At 39.1% G+C, this 18,740-nt stretch overlaps 1 protein-coding gene across 3 annotated transcripts in view; it reads right to left on the bottom strand.

The window, feature by feature from the left end:
• Positions 1-18,740, bottom strand: part of LOC134532972 (dystroglycan 1) — a 531,384-nt gene that overhangs the window by 6,307 nt on the left and 506,337 nt on the right. For all 3 annotated transcript variants that reach the window (XM_063370062.1, XM_063370061.1, XM_063370063.1), the window contains exons 4-11: positions 13,482-13,610; positions 11,013-11,135; positions 10,255-10,419; positions 9,077-9,358; positions 7,969-8,121; positions 4,905-5,215; positions 4,251-4,397; positions 1,073-1,427 (exon numbers count right to left, since the gene is read on the bottom strand). In XM_063370062.1, the coding sequence (XP_063226132.1) occupies positions 1,073-1,427; positions 4,251-4,397; positions 4,905-5,215; positions 7,969-8,121; positions 9,077-9,358; positions 10,255-10,419; positions 11,013-11,135; positions 13,482-13,610 (1,665 nt within the window). The remainder of the gene's footprint in view (positions 1-1,072; positions 1,428-4,250; positions 4,398-4,904; positions 5,216-7,968; positions 8,122-9,076; positions 9,359-10,254; positions 10,420-11,012; positions 11,136-13,481; positions 13,611-18,740) is intronic.

Genomic DNA, 18,740 nt, shown 5'->3' with positions numbered 1-18,740 from the left:
AATTAACACCACTTCTATACAGTAAATTATAATCCATCCATTAAGTAACTTAAAGAGGTTTATAAACAAACCCCTTAGTAACTTAAAAAATAAAATAAGATTCGGGATTCATATTTATGTTAAGTACTTTATGAAATATTTGTTTTATACACGAGCAATACTATTTACTGTAAGAAACGTTGATTTTGAGACATACATAAGGGTCTATGTTTATTTAATAAATACATAACATTCCTTAGTTCCGTAACTGGATGTCTAAATCAGTAATAATTAATGGAAATCAATATTACTTGGCAGTACTGGCTTGAACACATTGTCGAAATTGGTTCATTAGAGACAATTGGAGCATTGAGTAACCTGAGAACTCACAATGGCTTATTGCAACATTCGTTAACTTTCCAATCTGCTAACCATAGCACCAACGAGAGCAGGTATTTACTACTCAGTTCGTGGGTGATACACTCCAGAAAAAAGGTATTGTTTATTAATACTTCCCATTCCTTTTAAAAGATTTCTTAAGAGACAGAAAAATTCATATTAATGACCAGAGAAACTTCGTAAATTTTCAAGGTACTAACAGTTTGTACAAAAAATTATTAAAGCTTCTTCTGGTTCCATGTTGAGCACATTCAGGTGATGAGGAAGTTGAACCAATCTGCAGTATGTTAAATGATTCCTAATTCTGAATAAAGTGTGGGTTCACAACTCACTAAAACCTTAAGTGATGTCCCACCCTGTGCCTTGGCTTTTCATTTCATAAAGGTTTGAATTCATTTGTTTTGAACAAAATACATAACAAAAAAAAATTATAAAATTATCTTGGCTTTTGGGTGAAAATACATATTCTGTAACTTAGGCAATGGCAAAAAATATGGAATATATAATAAAACATCAAATGGTAAAATCATAAAAAGAGACTAGCACCAGAACTTGACTACTGTGTTGTTTATTCTATTGAATTGTATACAAGTTATCTTGAATTACTAAAATTATTGTGGCTCTACAAACATAAAAACTGAGTACACACACTATATAATACATTTTCAGCAGATAAAAGAATATAGAAAGTCACCTTAAAGAGATCATCAATTTCTTTTTTTGGGCAGTGGGTCCGTGGCAGCGAGTCATTCGTCCAGGAAAAGATGATGGGGTCCACCTGGAGCGAGACGTTTCGCACGGTGATCTGGCTGGTGTCTGCGTCTCCGTACAGTCGCGCCAAGCTGTCCAACACGTGCATCTCCCAGTCGACCACCGACGGGAACTCAAACTTCTTCTCCAGCCGCAAGTGGAGGGAGAACTCGTGGTGCACCGCCCTTGAGCCTTTATGCTGCTGGACCCAGACCACCAACTGCTGGGAAGTTTTCGCTCCTTCCCTGTCCGTCGCCTCCAGGATGTACGGCCAGCGGGACACGTTCTCATCGAGTGGCCTGCAAGGAAAAAACTTTTGTTTGGTAGGGTTTTACATCGTACAGTTATGCAAAAAGGCCTAAGAGCTCCAATGTACGAGTACCATAAATTTTTCAAAATTTATTAAAGGTGGTAGCAGGGGGAGCATTCCAGTCCAGCCATGCTGGTAACTATGGTACACCATACTGGAATTATGGTGTGCAATTGTGAAAATTGTTGTATGTTGGCTGTGAACAAGTGAGAAATTGTCATATGAAGTATGTGAGCAAGAAAGAAATTATGGGATGCCCTCCCCTCACTCCACCCAGTTTCGTCTGCTGTCAAAGACCACGTTGTATGATGTCATGGTCGCTGGTAGACACCGCTAGTGAACCAATAACTAGGGCCACCTGAAAGTGGTGAATAAAAATGAGGTATTTCGTCATTATAAACAGGTAAAAGCGGTATAAAAATTCGTTAAAAAAACTGAAAAGAGGTGTTAAAAATCGGCAAAAAAAATTACCAGCAAATAATATTATTTTTTAAAATTATTTTTCCATTGAATTTCCTATACAAATATGCATATATACACTTTATTAACTTTAGAATAGCATATTAAAACTAATCAACTTAGCATATAATATATATGTAATGCATTTATATTCAAGCCACTTAATGCATATACCTTGCAATAAATTTTAAAAATATATACATATATAGGTATATTTATATTGATAATTTATTTAAAATGTACAACAATGTCCCTAGTATGCTTGAAATGGTTGGCCTGAAGTATCAGACTGCAGTTACAGGAATCAAGTCTTTTCGCAGCCACTCCACACTATATACAATACTTGTGCAATACTTGCACATCATAATTTTACTTCCTTCATCAAAAATAAAAAAGCCATCACTTTTAAATTCCTTTACACGTTTTTGGCATGTTGAAATAACCAACAATTAATTATTTCCAAGAAATTTTTTTTTTAATTTCAGGACCTAATGTGTTGCATTCATTGTGAATACTGAACATTTCCAGGACGGCGCCATTTTGGAATAGTGGCGATATTGCCTTTTAAAAACATTGTGCTATATTGGATGGAGAACTTACAGTTCAAATAGAAACCACAAGCACAACCTGAAATCTTCCGAGGTTAAACATTATCTTAGGTTAGGTTGGCGTTATTTAAATTACTTAATGACCGTAAAATAAAAATATTTTAATCCTTCAATTATGGTGCTTTTTTACTTGCGATCGGAAAACTTCGTAACTGTTCGGGTGAGCGGCTTTCTACATCTGGATAGACACATCTATGCATAGAAAGAGTCTGTGACTCTTTGGTCAAATTTGCAGTATCAACAAAGAATATGGCGCGTGACTTCGTTAATAAAATATATTACCACAATCGTTTCGACGGATGGTTCTATTTAATTTTTTCCCGACAGCTTTATATATACGAAAAGTTATCTGAGGTTAGAAAAAATATATTATAAATTGGTAACGTTGCTACGGGGAAAAAAAAAAATACTGTTTGGATTCCAATCCACATCCCTTACCGCATGAATTTACGAGAATACAAGTTTAATACTCTACTCACGTCAGATTTTTAAGGATTGTTGAAATTTCTTGCCGTGTTTACAGTTATAAAACTTATTGCATATTATTTTCGTAGTAAGGTGGTACAAGTTGGCACTGTCTCTGTTGTGTTGAACAAAGGAGTTAATAAATATTTTTTGCGTATTTCGCGTGTTTTATCGTGAATTGTCAAAAAAAAAAAGGCAAATTTCGTGGGAAAATCAGATTTAATTAAAAATTTCGCGTTTTTCGTCGTTTTTTCGTGATCGCGATAATTGCATGGCCCTACCAATAACATTTAAAACGTTGCACTTTTCTATGATAGTTTTGTTTCATAGCTTTTGTTTTTTTTTTACATTTATTATTTAAAGGTCAAATGGCTAAAACTAATATTTTCACAATTTATTTTTTTTAGAATTCATTATTGTTAGTAGAATAAGGATTTTCAGAGAGCCTTCATATTCAATGTTATAGCATAAAAGCATAGGGTCACCGCTTTGAGCCTTACAGAAAAACATTACTACTGTGAATATTGTATGGCAGTTCCATGCCTGGCATGTGTGTACACACACTTTTAGAGTGCATACACTTAACCAGGCCTCCAAGATTACAGTGGGCTTCGAACCACTAGGATACCGGCTAGATATTCGTATATTTGAGTCATGCCGGGGTGTTAGGACTGAGTCCATGAGAAATAAGCATGAAGCGTTATGGATTGTGGCCACTGAGAAGCTTGTGAAAATGAAACAAGTTTTTAACTTAGTCAACTATGTACACTTGTTCACTAACTGTTATCACTAAGAATGTGTAACTGACACGAATAATGCACTTCATAGTACTCACAGCATTTGCAACATGCAACTTACATGAAACTAAAATTACAAATTTTTTTAATGCCACCACAAACTGCGAATTACTTAGTGATGGGTTTGTTTGGAGAAAATTATTGTTATTTCTTCATTTGTCTGGCTCAAATCCCTCTTTACTAGCAGACACATTAATAATTTGTTTTAATTATGCAGGCTCACTGAAGTTTCACCAAATGAATAATAACTATTGCTTGGTGGCATGTCTTAATGATGATAAAAACTCCACAAAACTGTTGTTGCTAACACATACAAACCATTTTGAGTGCACACAAATTTAATGAAAATTAGTAAACTAACATTTCAGTAAATGTCCGTTACGCAGTACTATTAGCTAAGCTATGATATTTAACATTTGTAAGCAAATATCCAATTAAATACATATATCTGCCAACCTACCAACAATAAACAATTGTACTTACAAACCATAAACCTCTTGGGTTTCTGGATTGAATTGAAGCCAATTGTTTGGTGAAATGGTACTGTTGTTAGGAGCCAAAAATGTAAGCTGGAGATTTCTTGTGCTACCATCTTCCAAATCTGAGAATGCATTTTCTGGAATAACATATCTGAAAACATAATAATAGATTAAGCAACAGATTTCCCCAAAGAATTCCGCTAAACATTTTCATCAAGAAAGATAACAGGAGATACTCAGAACATCAGTACTTATTGTTACATCTGTTTTGAAGAAAAGTTGAAATTGGAGTTAAATTATTTTAAACACCTAAAACTAGTATAAGAAACAAATTAATTTTTGTTCTTTTTAGTTTCATATTTAAAGTCACAGTGTCACCAAATAAATGAAGATTCCTGTTTTGATCCTGCAAATTAAAATAATCATAGCTGATGAAATTTATTTAGCAGTCACTATTACTTTTAGATGTTTGATTAAAAAAAATTACCTAGTACAATCACTTGTGATTTTTGCTGGATGTATAGCAAAATATGTTACAAATTATAAAACTATGTAACTTATGTTAAAAAAAAGTACCAGGAATTATGGATGGCTTAGATGCTGGTAGTTTTAATACCTAGATGTAGTTTAAGTGCTCACGCCTGTTTATTAATCTCACCTGATAGCTTTTCCAGCTGTGACCGGAAGACGGGGCAGCAAAGTGCCTGTGTTGGGAGGTATGTTCTTAACTCCAAACACAATCTCCTCATCAGGGCCAGGAGGCGTCGATGTTCGATGCGTTAGCGCCGGAGAGGTATTCGATGATGCCTCCTCGGTAGTTGAAGACTCCTCAGTGGCAGGCAAATCTTCTGTTGAGACGGTGGTAGTGGTGGTTATTGTTGTGGTTGTGGTAGTAGTGGTACCACTGCTGGACTCAGCTTCACTGCTGCTGACGCCACTGCTACCAACTGAAGGGAGTGGCTCGGTGACCTGAAAAATATGCTGGTATTTAAAATTTTAATTTACTAACCACAATATAACAAGTTAAGTAAAGAAGGCAAGACTTTATGTAAATTATCAAACTCACAATGTAACAAGTCTTAATCGTGCCTGGCTAAGACGATTGTTACTTGCACATACATAAATTTATTCTTCTTACTATGACAAACTTACATATTCTTTAAAAAATAGGTCCAACAGAAAACATTTTCGCCAATCATTACTCAGTCCTATGCCCAAACAAAATAATGTCCTTAGCGACTCCATCATCTAGGTACAAAGATACACGGGAAATAAATCCAGGTGGACATGTCTGGGGCCTAATTTCCAAATAAAATGTCATAAAAAGATAAAAACTGTGGCTAGTTTTGGCTTGTTGTGTAAAAAATCTAATTTTTTAGATTATTTATTGTTCAAGTTTAATTAATTCTATTTGTTATTTATTTTAGGTTTCCTTTAACAGATGTTTTGTAACTTAAGTTTTAAAGAGGTTTAGTCATAATTTTTTCTAAAAAGACTTTAAATTTCTTTTGCGTAAAAGCAGAACTTTATATCAGTAAGTGGGAGCTTAGCGGGAGTCACGGGTTCTAGGATGGACCATATTGAAACTCTATTGTGAGTGGTCGCAGCCCTTTGGTGGGCTGCGCTTACCCTGCAGGTGGAAGCGATACTGAGACACTGGGCGAATGGTAGTGGTGTGTGCAGCTCCGAGGGTGTGCTGTGACGTGCACATGCGTGCGTGTGTGGAGGATTTTGACCTGTGAAGTACGATGATGACCTGACTTGTGTTCTGACCGCGGCTAGAGTAAGGCGGACGACTGCCGCATGTGTGTGATGACGGCCTGCGAGCACAACTGCTCAGCCTTGCGGGCTGCGATGGAAACGAGGTGGCTGACGTTTACCGCCCATATATGATGGGTAGTGTGAAGCTTAATATTTTAAGCTTTGGCCTTGGAAGTGCTGTGGAACAAACTGAAAGTACTGTCTTGGCCATTTTTAGATGGTGTTGGTGCGTCAGATTTTGGGCAACTCCGCTTAAGAATAAGTAAATTGATTTTGGTGTGGAGTACAAACTCAAAAGAAACAAAGGGAATTTGTGAAATTCTTTGTGGTTACAACTTTTTTTTTAATAAACTTTTATCATATGCATCTAAAAGAAGAAGCAGACTTTTATAGCAAGCTAAAGTTGTCAAGAAGTAGACAATTAAGCATGCTTAAAAAAGCATTGAAGGCCAAAAAAACTCCCTGTTACGAAATTCATTTTAAGAAAAATTTTTAATAGAAAGTTTTTTATGGTCTTTGTTATTTTCTTAAGAATGAATATTTCTTTTCTATTGCTTGAATTTATGTCTTTTTTAATATTCCGCCACTGGAAATTTGTTTTAGTCTTAATGGTATATTTAACTAAAAATGGATGAGAGTACTTACTGTATCTTGCGGTAACTTTACCTTGTAATTATATTGACCTAATTTAGGTAACATTAATAACCTTATCAAGATTAGTCATGTTTGCTTCAGTTTGTAATATTTTTTTTTCAACCTTTAGCTTGATGTTGGAAGTAATAAGTAAAATAAATTTGTATTTAAAGTTTAATCAAAATATTATCAATTTGATACAAACCCCAATTCGAACCAAATTTTGCATTGAGTCTTTGTTTTGGTCGAGTTTTAAGCCAATTCCTAGTGTAGGTATTCTGATTAAAAATGTGGAAATTATTTTCAATTTATTAAAAATTATATTGGAGAATACTCACAGCTTGGTGTTCGAAATGTGTGATCAGCCTTTACAAGAGGGGAGGACACACAAAACAAAGGTTAAAACTAAATGTGACATGGCAGTAACACCCAGACATGAAAATGTCTTCCTCTTATTAGCACTCATAATATGTATTTTTCTGAACTGCCGCCCCCACACGTCCTTTCAACACAGTACTTGAACAATGACTGACGAGACAAAGCACACACCCTACAAGAACACACAGAGTAATAAAAACTGGAGACTTCCCCGGAATTGCTTCCTTCCTATTGGCTACAATGATTACTCTTACAGTTACGATTATGTGATTCCGCGGTCAGACAGCCTTCCCACGGTCCTGGCCTATGTCTCTGTCTCTAACACGCAATATATTATCTGTCATTTCGGCACCTCAGCGTCACACCTTTTTCTTTCTTTCAGAGAAACTACTGTCCAACATTCTCAAAACATCCCAAACACGCAACAAAATGTGTACATAAATATTATACCTAAAAAAATATTTAAATGAAATATTGAAAAATTACATTTACATAAATACTAACCTAGCATAAAAATAAAAACCAGAAAAACATCTTTTAAAGTCTTTTCAAAATAAAATAATGAACTATGAATGTTAATTACAGGAAATTTTAAAAAGGGAAAAATGCAAGTATAAATAACTAGGGTCACCATGACCCTGAACCATATAAATATAAATCAGCTGTAGTAGTGATAAATATAATGACATAAGAATACCCTGCAAAGCTGCGGAGGGCAGGTGTCTTGCAACGTTAAAACATGCCTCGAATGACACACACATACATACAGAAAATGGTTTGAAACTGGAAGAGTTACTTTACGTAATTAAATACATAAAATGATATATGGACTATTAATCACAATAATATATATTATTTATAAATATATAGAAAGTGTATGTACATCAGTATTTACAAAGGAAGCGAAATCTACACGTTATTGCAGATGGCTTCAAACGCCAAGCTCCCACCTGCATTGTAGGCTGCTCAGTGGTGACTGTGGGTTCCACCTCTGTCTCCAGCACCGGGGTGGCGGACGGAGTTATTTCTGCAAAATTGTTGTAAACTCTGGTTGCCTCCACAAGCACTTCACTCGCTAGCACCTGTGTAGGACGCACCGGGACCTGCGCAAGTTTCATCAACAAATAAAACGCTTATATTTTTGCAATAAAATTGCACACAACAAAGCACATTTTTGTAAGAGCATGCTAAATTTTTTGGCTGCTCTACATTTAGACACAGAGAAAACTAACAACCAGTTCTCAATACAGTTCCTTAATACAATAAATGTTTTTCAATCCATCTCCTGAATTCTAATAATAAAGTCATTCACTGGTATAAAATGAAGGTTCTTAATGACTGTGTTTGCTAAGCAATTGTTAATCTGTTTCAAAGAACTATTTTTACTTCCAAAAAACTAATAGTAGTCTATGTTCAGTATAAAATAGATTAGAGGTCATTATTCTTTCTTCTGCATTGCAAAATCATAAATTATTGAAGTTTTTTTTATTATTTAATTGTTTACCACAACCTGGGTATCACAGTATCCAAACCCATTCAAACAAAATAAAGTATATTTGCCTAATGAGCTTTACTGATGTAACTAAAAAAGGTTTAATATTTCAATCAGATAACTGTTTTAAGTTTTTGTGAGAAAGTAGGAAGCAGAAAATAGTTTCTCTTGTAATATGATTAGGGTGATCAGATTTTGAATAACTTAATAGAATTACTTGAAATATAAAACAATAGTAAAATTTTTTATAGTCTCAAATGCTATTGGTTTGCATTCTATTCCTTAACAAAGGCAAATATTGTAAAAAGAACAATAAAATTTTATAATGACGTAAAAATTTAGAATCCAAGATGGCATCTTTTGGCTTCTACATCCTCTCCATAAGATCATAGAGGGGTTATTTATTCTCATAAAACTGAATGCATGAACCATTATTCTCAAATTTATCACGATAATGTCAATATGAGATGAACATCAGACTGCATTATTAATGGTTGTTTTAAATTTGTAAATTGTTTTTATTCTGTAACCGTGTTCCCAAAAACACTACAACAGTATGTACTCACCAAGACTGGTGTAGGCAGTATAGTCCCATAAACTGGACTGGTAGGCAGGGTGTACGCAACTTCACTAGCCGACGTTATTTCCGCAAGAGTCTTTACAGTGTCATTAGGAGATTCTCCGTGATGATGCCTGTGCAAATGAGGCATGTCTGTTGGTTGTGGGTACGTTGGTGAAGACATGGTGGGGATGATTCGTGGTTCGGGCGTCACATCCGGTTCAGTTGCACTTTCTACGTCATCGCCGTAGTCGTAGTATTCGTAGTCATCTCCGTCACCAGACCCAGTCTGAAGGGGAAACAATAAACAAAGCCCTTACCACCAAGCACATTTGCAACAAGCACAAAATTTTCCAAATATGTTCACAAGTACAAGAAGTTGATGGAAACAAAAATAAAACGAATGCCATTTTTTTGTTGGTTACAGATCTTTAAGAAAAGTGTTTTTAAAATATGACCTTTAAATGCAAGAAAGTTGTATGCAAGTGCCCAATTTGGAAAAACAGAAAAATAATATAAACAGACAAAAACTAACAAAAATAAATAATGCTTTACACCTAAACATTTGTAGCGATTACAATAAAAGTTCTTTAAACCGGATAATCGGAACCACGGCCATACCACAACAGCGATTTTAGCAGCAGGCTCATCAAATGTCAACACAACGTACAAGTTTTAACGGAAATACAAAAAAAAAAAATTAAGAAATAATCTGCAAAGTTAATGTGCAGGCCTAGGCCTAATAAAGAAAATAATCTTACAATGTCGAAAATATTTATTATGATCATTAAATGGTTTGTGATGAAAACAATGGATTGTTTGTAACTGAAACACTGATCTACTTAAATAGTACAGTACTTTATTCTGAGCAGATTGGTACTTTAGAAGGGATGCACAACATCTCTGGTCGAAGATGGATAGTCGACGGAAGGCGAGGAAGGCAAGGAAGGCGAGGAAGGATAGGAAGGCGAGGAAGGCGATGGAAGGCGAGGAAGGCATGGAAGGCATGGAAGGCGATGGAAGGTGAGGAAGGCATGGAAGGCATGGAAGGCATGGAAGGCGAGGAAGGCGAGGAAGGCGATGGAAGGCGAGGAAGGCGATGGAAGGCGATGGAAGGCGAGGAAGGCATGGAAGGCATGGAAGGCATGGAAGGCGAGGAAGGCGAGGAAGGCGAGGAAGGCTGACCTGGACCTCTCGTCGGCTGCGCCGCGCGGCGGCCGGCTCTGTCCTGACGTGCCAGCCCACCACCGGCTGCTGCAGCACCTCGGCGAGCGTGCCGTCCTGCGCCTGCAGCTTTAGCCGCTCCAGCGCGCGCGAGTGCTTCCTCCAGACGTGCCCGTCGCAGCCCACCTGAACACCCGCACACACACGTCCCAGTACAGTCTCCAGCCACGCCCTGCGCCACAGCCTGCTCCACCGTTGAGGGGGGTTCGCCCTGCTCCACGCCAATACCTATTCCATACTTGCCCCTGAACACTTGTTTAAATTGTAGATTTCACTGAATGGCTCAATCTAAGAAACAGGGCCGGTGCAAGGTAAATTGGCGCCCTAGGCGAAAAACCTTAATCCCCCCCACCGGACACCCCAAAAAAAAATTTTCCTTGCCTCAAAATACATCACGTAAGCCTAAGATTTTGTCAACAATCAAATTTAAGCAGGTTTGTTTGTTTTTTTTTTTTACTTTTTTTACTTATTACAAATCATAAACCGGTCACCGTGGACTTTAAATAATTACTTATATCAATATAAACATTCCAAACTGTTACAAAAATCCATTTTCATCTAGTTTCAATAATCGTTAAACATATTATATCAGCTGTTATGTGTCGTGCTGTGCCGCCCCCAGCTACTTGGCACCCTAGGCAGTTGCCTAGTTCGCCTGTATGGACGCGCCGGCCCTGCTAAGAAAATAATTATATATCTAACATAGAAAAAATACCTACCTGCCACTGAAGTGCTGTAGAATATTTGCTGTTCTTTTTCCTGACGTTTCCTGGTCCAGCCATGAGCACGCCACTCCCTTGTAAGTCCACGCGAGATGGCATTGCTTGCAGGTGAAACAAGCTCTAAGTGGGGGAAAAAAAAATAACAATCCTTTTGTAGACAATAAATACCATTTTAAACCAAAATATAAATTCAAACATCAATTCAAAATTATACAAGGCAAAACCATTTTACACATATGCTAATTCAAACCACATGATTAAGGTTTTTTTTTATTTATCACTCCTTTAATGTAATCTAAGGTTATTTAAGTATAAAGGGAAACAGATCACTTGAAATTAAATCAAGGAGTGAATATGGGGGATAGGAGGGGAGATTAAAGAATATACAAGACACAAATTGGCCTGATCAATTTTTAGATTTTTGTATTTCTTTCATATGGATTGACACTCTGCAATAGGGCATCATTGTAAAATAACTGACAAAACAAATATGAGTACAAAACTTCTGGTGATGACAAAGTTAACTTGTCCCTACACGGAAAATAAACTATCAGCCAGTACTATGTAGAGCTTTGATGCCTACTGCCTTGATGGAAGTGGGATACTGATAGTGGTTGGGGTGACTCGCAAAGCACTAGCTAGTGAGGAGCCTTGCACTAGCCCACAGCGAACACGAGGTGGTGAATGTCCTTAGGGTCATGACGTCACCAATGGAAGTGGCTTAGGAAGTAGAGTTGTCACCCAATGAGGATACGCTGGATGTAGGCACCTAGGATACAGCTAACTAATTAACAAAGATAAGAACATGGGTTGAATGGTCGGAATCTAGCACAAAGGCTAAGTGCCTCGCAGGCGTCTCTGTCGAGAGTTGCGAACACTGCTGCTGTGCCTGAGGTCACCACTGACATCGCAACCCTTCAAATGTTCGTGGATTGATTCATTGTCGCCTTGTGACAGTGCATGTTCCCTCGACACACTATGCCTTGCTAGCACTGCGCATTTCACGTGTGTCAGTGGCTTGGCTGCACTCTGATTGAGAAAGCAACAGGTCATAACTGCTTCAGTGGACTCAATAGGACACATGGATCAATGTCAGCTTATTTAATATTCAATAAGTTAATTCGAAGTGAGATTTACATTCCCCATCACACCAATGCATACTGAAAGGGCTCAGACCACAAGGCAGTCCAAAGATGATGAGCTTCAAGCCACCTGGAAACAAACTCTGTACACATAAAGTCATGAGTCATGCAGGAAGTTGGATGCAAAATATCACTAGCCATAATAAGTATTAGATGTAAGCAGACGCTGTCAAAGTCTTACGTCATAAAGACTCTGTAGAAATTCTCTTTGCCACTTCAACACTTATCTAACTACAAACAACACACATTATACAAGGTAAAAATTATTACACAGTAAATTTCTTACTACACTTTCCTCTTCCTTGTGCCTGCATGCTCCATTTCCCTCTTACTCATTTTGAGGTTTCCTCACAGATATTCCCTTCTGTACCATGAAAGGCTAGAGGAAGCATATTCAACACTATTCCCTTGCACTGTACAATCCAGGCGGCCTAGATATAGCACCAATTTTTAAAATTTTAACACTACATTTCACGACTTGAATAAACAGATGTGTGATCTGGACAACGGATACTGAAATTATGTGCGAAGATCAATGTTTTAAACAACAAGCCAGTGGGGGTACCTACAGCAAATTAGTATTTAATTTTTTTTCCTGCGGAATTTTACAATTTAGGTATACCATCATTGTCTCATAGTTAAATCTTTTTCAGTTAATAAAGTTTTTTAAGTCTACAAGAGGTAGTTTGTAGCGCACTCCAGTGATCTGAAACGGGTATACACAGCAAGCTCACCTTGGGCTGCACCTTCGCCCTGGCTACAAGACAATGAGGAACACTGGAATATCACCCTTTTAAACGCTCTGTATGTTTTTGGACACATTTTTGGCTGTTTAAGGGCATATATCCCATTAAAGGACATTATTTTATTTTTACATTTAACACTGTTAAACTCGTGGATTTTTTGAGTGGTTGAACTTCAACAAGAGATGCTGAACAGTCCTGCAGTTTCTAGTGCACAAGTGCGTACTACGGAGAAGCAGTTTGTTTGAGGGGGAGAAAACAGTCATTTCCACTCGTTGGTCTGGTACACTAGGTCGCCTACAAACACAACCCAGCTTCTGCGCTGCATGCCAAACAGTCTGCTGTGAATGTGTTACGTAAATAACATATCGCATTCGCTACAACTTTTAAATAACTAACGTATGATTAGCAAATGTGTGGGGAGTTGACACATTCTGGTAACTCACCAGCTTACCAGCCATTATAGAAACTCCCCTTCCCTCTTTCACCTGTCTTCATCATGACATGTTGGTTTCATGAGCACTTCTACTCAGTGTCAAAGTTAAAGAATACATTTGGTGGTATCTAGCATTAATACTCACGTGATGAAGACCAAGAAAGCCAGAGAGGTTCTTGATGGCGGAGATGCGTTGCTTTGGTTTCATGTGTTCAAACTTGCCATCCATGACTATTGTTAACAGGGCTGGGTCTTCCCCCACATCACAAGTCACCTATTGAAAGCACATACATGAAATGTTTACATCACCCTCGTATGCAGAAATATCACGTTTTAAGGGTATCTCGTTCCAGGTCATTATTTTATTTTTATGTTTAACACGGTTAAACTTGTGGACTTTTTGATTAGCAGAACTTAAACAAAATGGATATTGTTGTACATCTGCCTTGCTCGTGATGGTTGGCATCACTGATAACAGGTGAATGTCAGTTCCGGTTATGGCGCCTGTATATGTACCACGGTAAACGGACAATAAAGAATATTAAGTGCTAACTACATGCACTTGCTTATCTACAACTTAAAACCTATGATCTCAAGTAAAACATGGCGCAGTCGTGTGGAATTGTGTTCATATTTCAGTTCGTCCATGTTCGTTGGATTTGTGTGCTATAGGTGATATAACCTGTAGGTGTGCGTTTGTTTGTCGACACGTGTTTGTCGGACGTCGGTGGTTAATAGTGAATATCGAACAATGTTGTTGACAGACTGAATCGTATAGTTTTTTTCTGTTTGTGCCATGGCAGGCCTCAATCTTGTAAAGCTCCCTGACTCTGTCGACTTGGAGAGTCCCACGGCCCGAAAAGACTGGGAAGTGTTTGAAGGAGATTTTGAAAATTATTTAATCGCAACGGGCCAGGATGAGGGCCCAGATAAGGTTAAGATCGCCCTACTCAAAAACATGTTAGGCTCCCAAGGACGAGCCCTTTTCGAAACTTTCGACATCCCACCGGAGGACAAGCTTGTGTATTCTAAAGTAAAGGAAGCGTATCGCGTGTTCGTGGCACCAAAAACAAATCCTTTGTATGAACGGTTTGTTTTTAACCAGCGTGTGCAACTTGAGGGTGAGACTTTTGATCATTTCTTGACTGATTGCCGCCGCCTGATTAAAACATGTGGCTATGAGCGCCCAGTTTCGCAGGAAGAGAATATGCTGGTTGACCGCATCGTACAGGGCATCAGAGATTCGTCCGTTCGGGAGTCTCTGCTGAGGTTAGACAATGCTACTCTTACTAAAGTTGCTGCACACTGCCGTCTGATGGAACAAAGTCAACAACAAGCAAAGGAGATTCAAGCTCGGAGTTCTACTCACGATAGTGTAAGTTGTGACTTTGTGTCCACTAAGGATAGGAAGTCGTCACGCCCAAGACAAAACAGCAAGTTTGGTGATAACGGTGAGTACAACTGCTCAAGGTGCCAGACACAGCACAAGGCCAGACAATGCCCAGCATATGGAAAAAAATGTGCCAAATGTGGCATTATGAATCACTTTGCTGCCTCGTGCAGAGTTCGGAAAGTTCGGGAGGTAAAAGCAAAGCATTCTTCTAGTGAGAGTCTATACTGTGATGCGGTGACAGTCAATTCTGTGTATCCTAGAGGGACTAGAACAACCCACATCAATGAGTGGAGGGAGCGTATACTGATTGAGGACAAAGCAGTGAACATAAAATTGGATCCCGGTTCTGAAATAAATATTTTGCCACTCAGTTTGTTCAGGATGGTTGACAAACAGTTCAAGGTCAGGCCAACATCCCTAAAAATTGAGGTTTGGGGTGGGACCATTCTTGCAGCAAAAGGAGTAGTTAATTTGTGTTGTTCTGTCAAAGGCCAAGAGTCTTATGTTGAATTTGTTATAGTTGACTCTGACAGCACTCCTTTGTTAGGGCTACAGTCTTGTGTTGACTTCAATCTTGTGAAAAGGGTTCACTCAGCTTGCCACGAGGCAAAGGACAGATTCATTAAAGAACACAATGAAGTATTCACTGGTTTTGGCTGTTTCCCCCAAGTATGTAGAATTAACATTCGCGACCATAGCAACCCTGTTTGTAAGCCTCCAAGAAGGGTCCCTAGAGCAATCAGACCTGCGTTAAAACAAGAACTGGACAGACTCGAACAGAAAGGCATTATATGTAAAGTTGACAAGCTCAGTGCTAGCGCTTGGGTGAGCAACCTAGTTGTTGTGGAAAAGTCAAGTGGGAAGTTGAGGTTATGTCTTGATCCGACTGACCTCAATAAGGTGGTGATTCGAGACTACCATGAAATACCGACATTGGAAGAAATGTCCGAGAAGCTCACAGGGAAAAAATTTTATTCAGTGTTTGATCTTAAGGAAGGGTTCCACCAAGTGCAACTAGATGAAGACTCGTCTCACAAGTGCTGCTTCTCGACACCATTTGGGTGCTATCGCTATCTACGCATGCCATACGGCATTGCCAATGCCCCAGAAAATTTCCAGAAGTTTATCGAAGAGAACTTTGCCTCTATTCCTGGAGTGGTGACATTCTTCGATGACATCCTCTGCACAGGCGAAACAGAAGGTGACCATGATACGTGTGCTCAGCAAGTGGTGGAGCGTGCAGCCAGCCTTGGCATCAAGTTCAACCCAGATAAGCTTCAATATAAGGTTTCCGAAGTAAGGTATGTGGGCCAGATCTTCTCCGTCGCAGGCATGTCACCTGATCCTGAGCGAATCCGAGCTCTAACTAGTCTACAGGCTCCCAGCAATCGCAAAGAACTTCAACGTACTTTGGGGATGTTCAATTTTGTTCGCTGTTATATTCCAGGTATGTCTAGTGTGTGTTCCCCATTGTATGAACTTCTTAAAGCAGATGTAGACTGGTTGTGGCTCCCGTGTCATGAAGAGGCTTTTTGTAAACTCAAGTCGCTCATCACTAGTGCCCCTGTTCTGGCAACTTTTGATCCCACAAACCAACTTGTTATACAGTGTGATGCATCACAGAGTGGGCTTGGTGCTACTTTGTTTCAGGAGGGCCCAAAGGGTCTCCACCCTGTGCACATTGCCTCCAGGTCCCTTACAGCAGCAGAAAAGAGCTACTCCCAGATTGAGAAGGAGCTCTTAGCAGTTTCTTTTGCCTCAGCTAAATTTCACTACTATATTTATGGTAAGCAGGTCCTAGTGCAATCTGATCATAAGCCACTTGTGAATGTTATGGTCAAACCAGTTCATCATATAGGCTCAGCACGCCTTCAGAGGTTACGTCTTAAACTGTTGAAGTATGACCTAAACGTTACTTACCTACCTGGTAAACTCATGTATTTCGCAGACCACCTGTCGCGGTCATATCTTGCAGACAAGGTATTCGACGATCCTGCAATGGTTGAGGTAGTACATTCCGTCAGTAAGCACTTGCCTATGTCAAACAAACGCTTGCTTCAGTTCCAGTTGGAAACAACTAAGGACGCGGCTCTCTGTCAAGTGTCCCAATTTTGTCAGTCAGATTGGCCCCCCTACAGTAGAGTTCCTCAAGTATGCAAACCTTATTACAAAATGCGGGATGACTTGTGTGCTGAAAGTGGTTTAGTCTTCCTCGGCGATAAGGTTGTTGTTCCTGAGGCTCTAAGACCATATGTTCTACAGCTGCTTCATGAAGGCCACTGTGGAGAATCGAAGACCAAGTCCAAGGGCCGTCAGTTGTTTTACTGGCCATCTATGTCAGTTGATATTGTGCAGTTCATTCAAAAATGCTCTGTGTGTGAGAAGTTTCGCCCAGCCAACTACAGACAGCCCCTCTGCCCACATCCCATTCCAAAGCTGCCATATGACACAGTAGGTGCAGACATTTTTGACTTCGCTGGGAAAGATTATTTGGTTCTTGTGGACAAATATTCCAAATGGATAGATGTGTGTGAACTTCCCAAAAAGACTTCCTCTGCCGTCATCAGTGCCATGCAACAAGTATTCAGCACTCATGGCCTCCCACGAGTGCTGATGGCTGATAACATGCCATTCAATTCTCATGAATGCCATCAGTATTATGCCCTGAGTGAAATTGAGCTACGAACTAGTAGTCCTCATTATCCACGCAGTAATGGGTTGGCAGAAATGGCAGTAAAGATTAGCAAAATGCTGCTACGCAAAAGTCAGGGCACTGATTTCAGAAACTTACTTCGTGAATATAGAAACACCCCTCTTCCTGGCTTAGACTGGTCCCCCTCTCAGTTACTATTTAATAGGAGACTTCGGAGTAAACTGCCTGTCTCATATAACACCCTCAGACCTAGAGTCATCTCCCCAGAACACGTGGTGAGAGCATTAATGTCAAAGGAGAAGCAGATGAGAGACGTATACAACAAAACGGCCAGGCGACAGGAGATAACATTCGTTAAGGGGGAAACTGTGGTTGTCAAAACCCACAAACATGACAAGTGGGAGCCGGGAGTCATTGTGGGCAAACACTCATCACCTCGCTCCTATTGGGTGCGAGGATCAGGTGATAGGATAGTGCGTCGCAATGTGATCCATCTGAGAAAAACCACTACCTCGCAGAAGCCCCACCAGTCAGCTCCACGCCTGCTCGAGGTTCCCAACACCAAGACTGATGGCGAGGAGGGTAACCGCCTGAAGCAGACTCCACGCACCTCATCATTGGAGCCTGACTTCCGGGGGTTTGAGCCTCAAACTTCGACGAATGCAGTGACTGATGTGTCTACTGTGCAGGGTGATAAATCTCAAGAAGCAACAGACAGCAGTGGTCATACCTTGGCTACCAAAAGTGGAAGGGAGGTGAAGCCTGTGAAGCGCTTAAATTTGTAATGTTGTCTGCTTGTCAATTAGTGTGTTGTAAGTGAGTTGTGAATTGCACATGTGTGTTTCATGCAGTATACTTGTTTTCTGAATTATAGTGTGTACTGTTAATAAGCAATTGCACAACTTTGTACGTAAGTTTGGTCTCAACAAGTAAACCTTAGAACCCTAGCAAGTGGTCACATGTCTCGCAGTATAAAGGGGAAGGTGTTGTACATCTGCCTTGCTCGTGATGGTTGGCATCACTGATAACAGGTGAATGTCAGTTCCGGTTATGGCGCCTGTATATGTACCACGGTAAACGGAAAATAAAGAATATTAAGTGCTAACTACATGCACTTGCTTATCTACAACTTAAAACCTATGATCTCAAGTAAAACAGATATTATATATATATATATATATATATATTGCATATTTTCTGCATAATTAGATGGCAAGGTTTAATTTTAATTTTTTTTTTTGCAGTATGGATAAGGAGAGTCAAACGGAATAAATAAATGAAAATTTTTGTTTTTAAAGGCAATGTTGGAGGTTTAAAATCATAATAATTGTGATGATTTTAAAAGACATGTAAAATGA

The sequence above is a fragment of the Bacillus rossius genome, chromosome 6, assembly GCF_032445375.1.
Source record: "Bacillus rossius redtenbacheri isolate Brsri chromosome 6, Brsri_v3, whole genome shotgun sequence".
NCBI classification, from domain to species: Eukaryota; Metazoa; Arthropoda; class Insecta; order Phasmatodea; family Bacillidae; genus Bacillus; species Bacillus rossius.
Note: the sequence above shows the minus strand (reverse complement) of the source record. Positions and strands in the feature narration are given on the sequence as shown.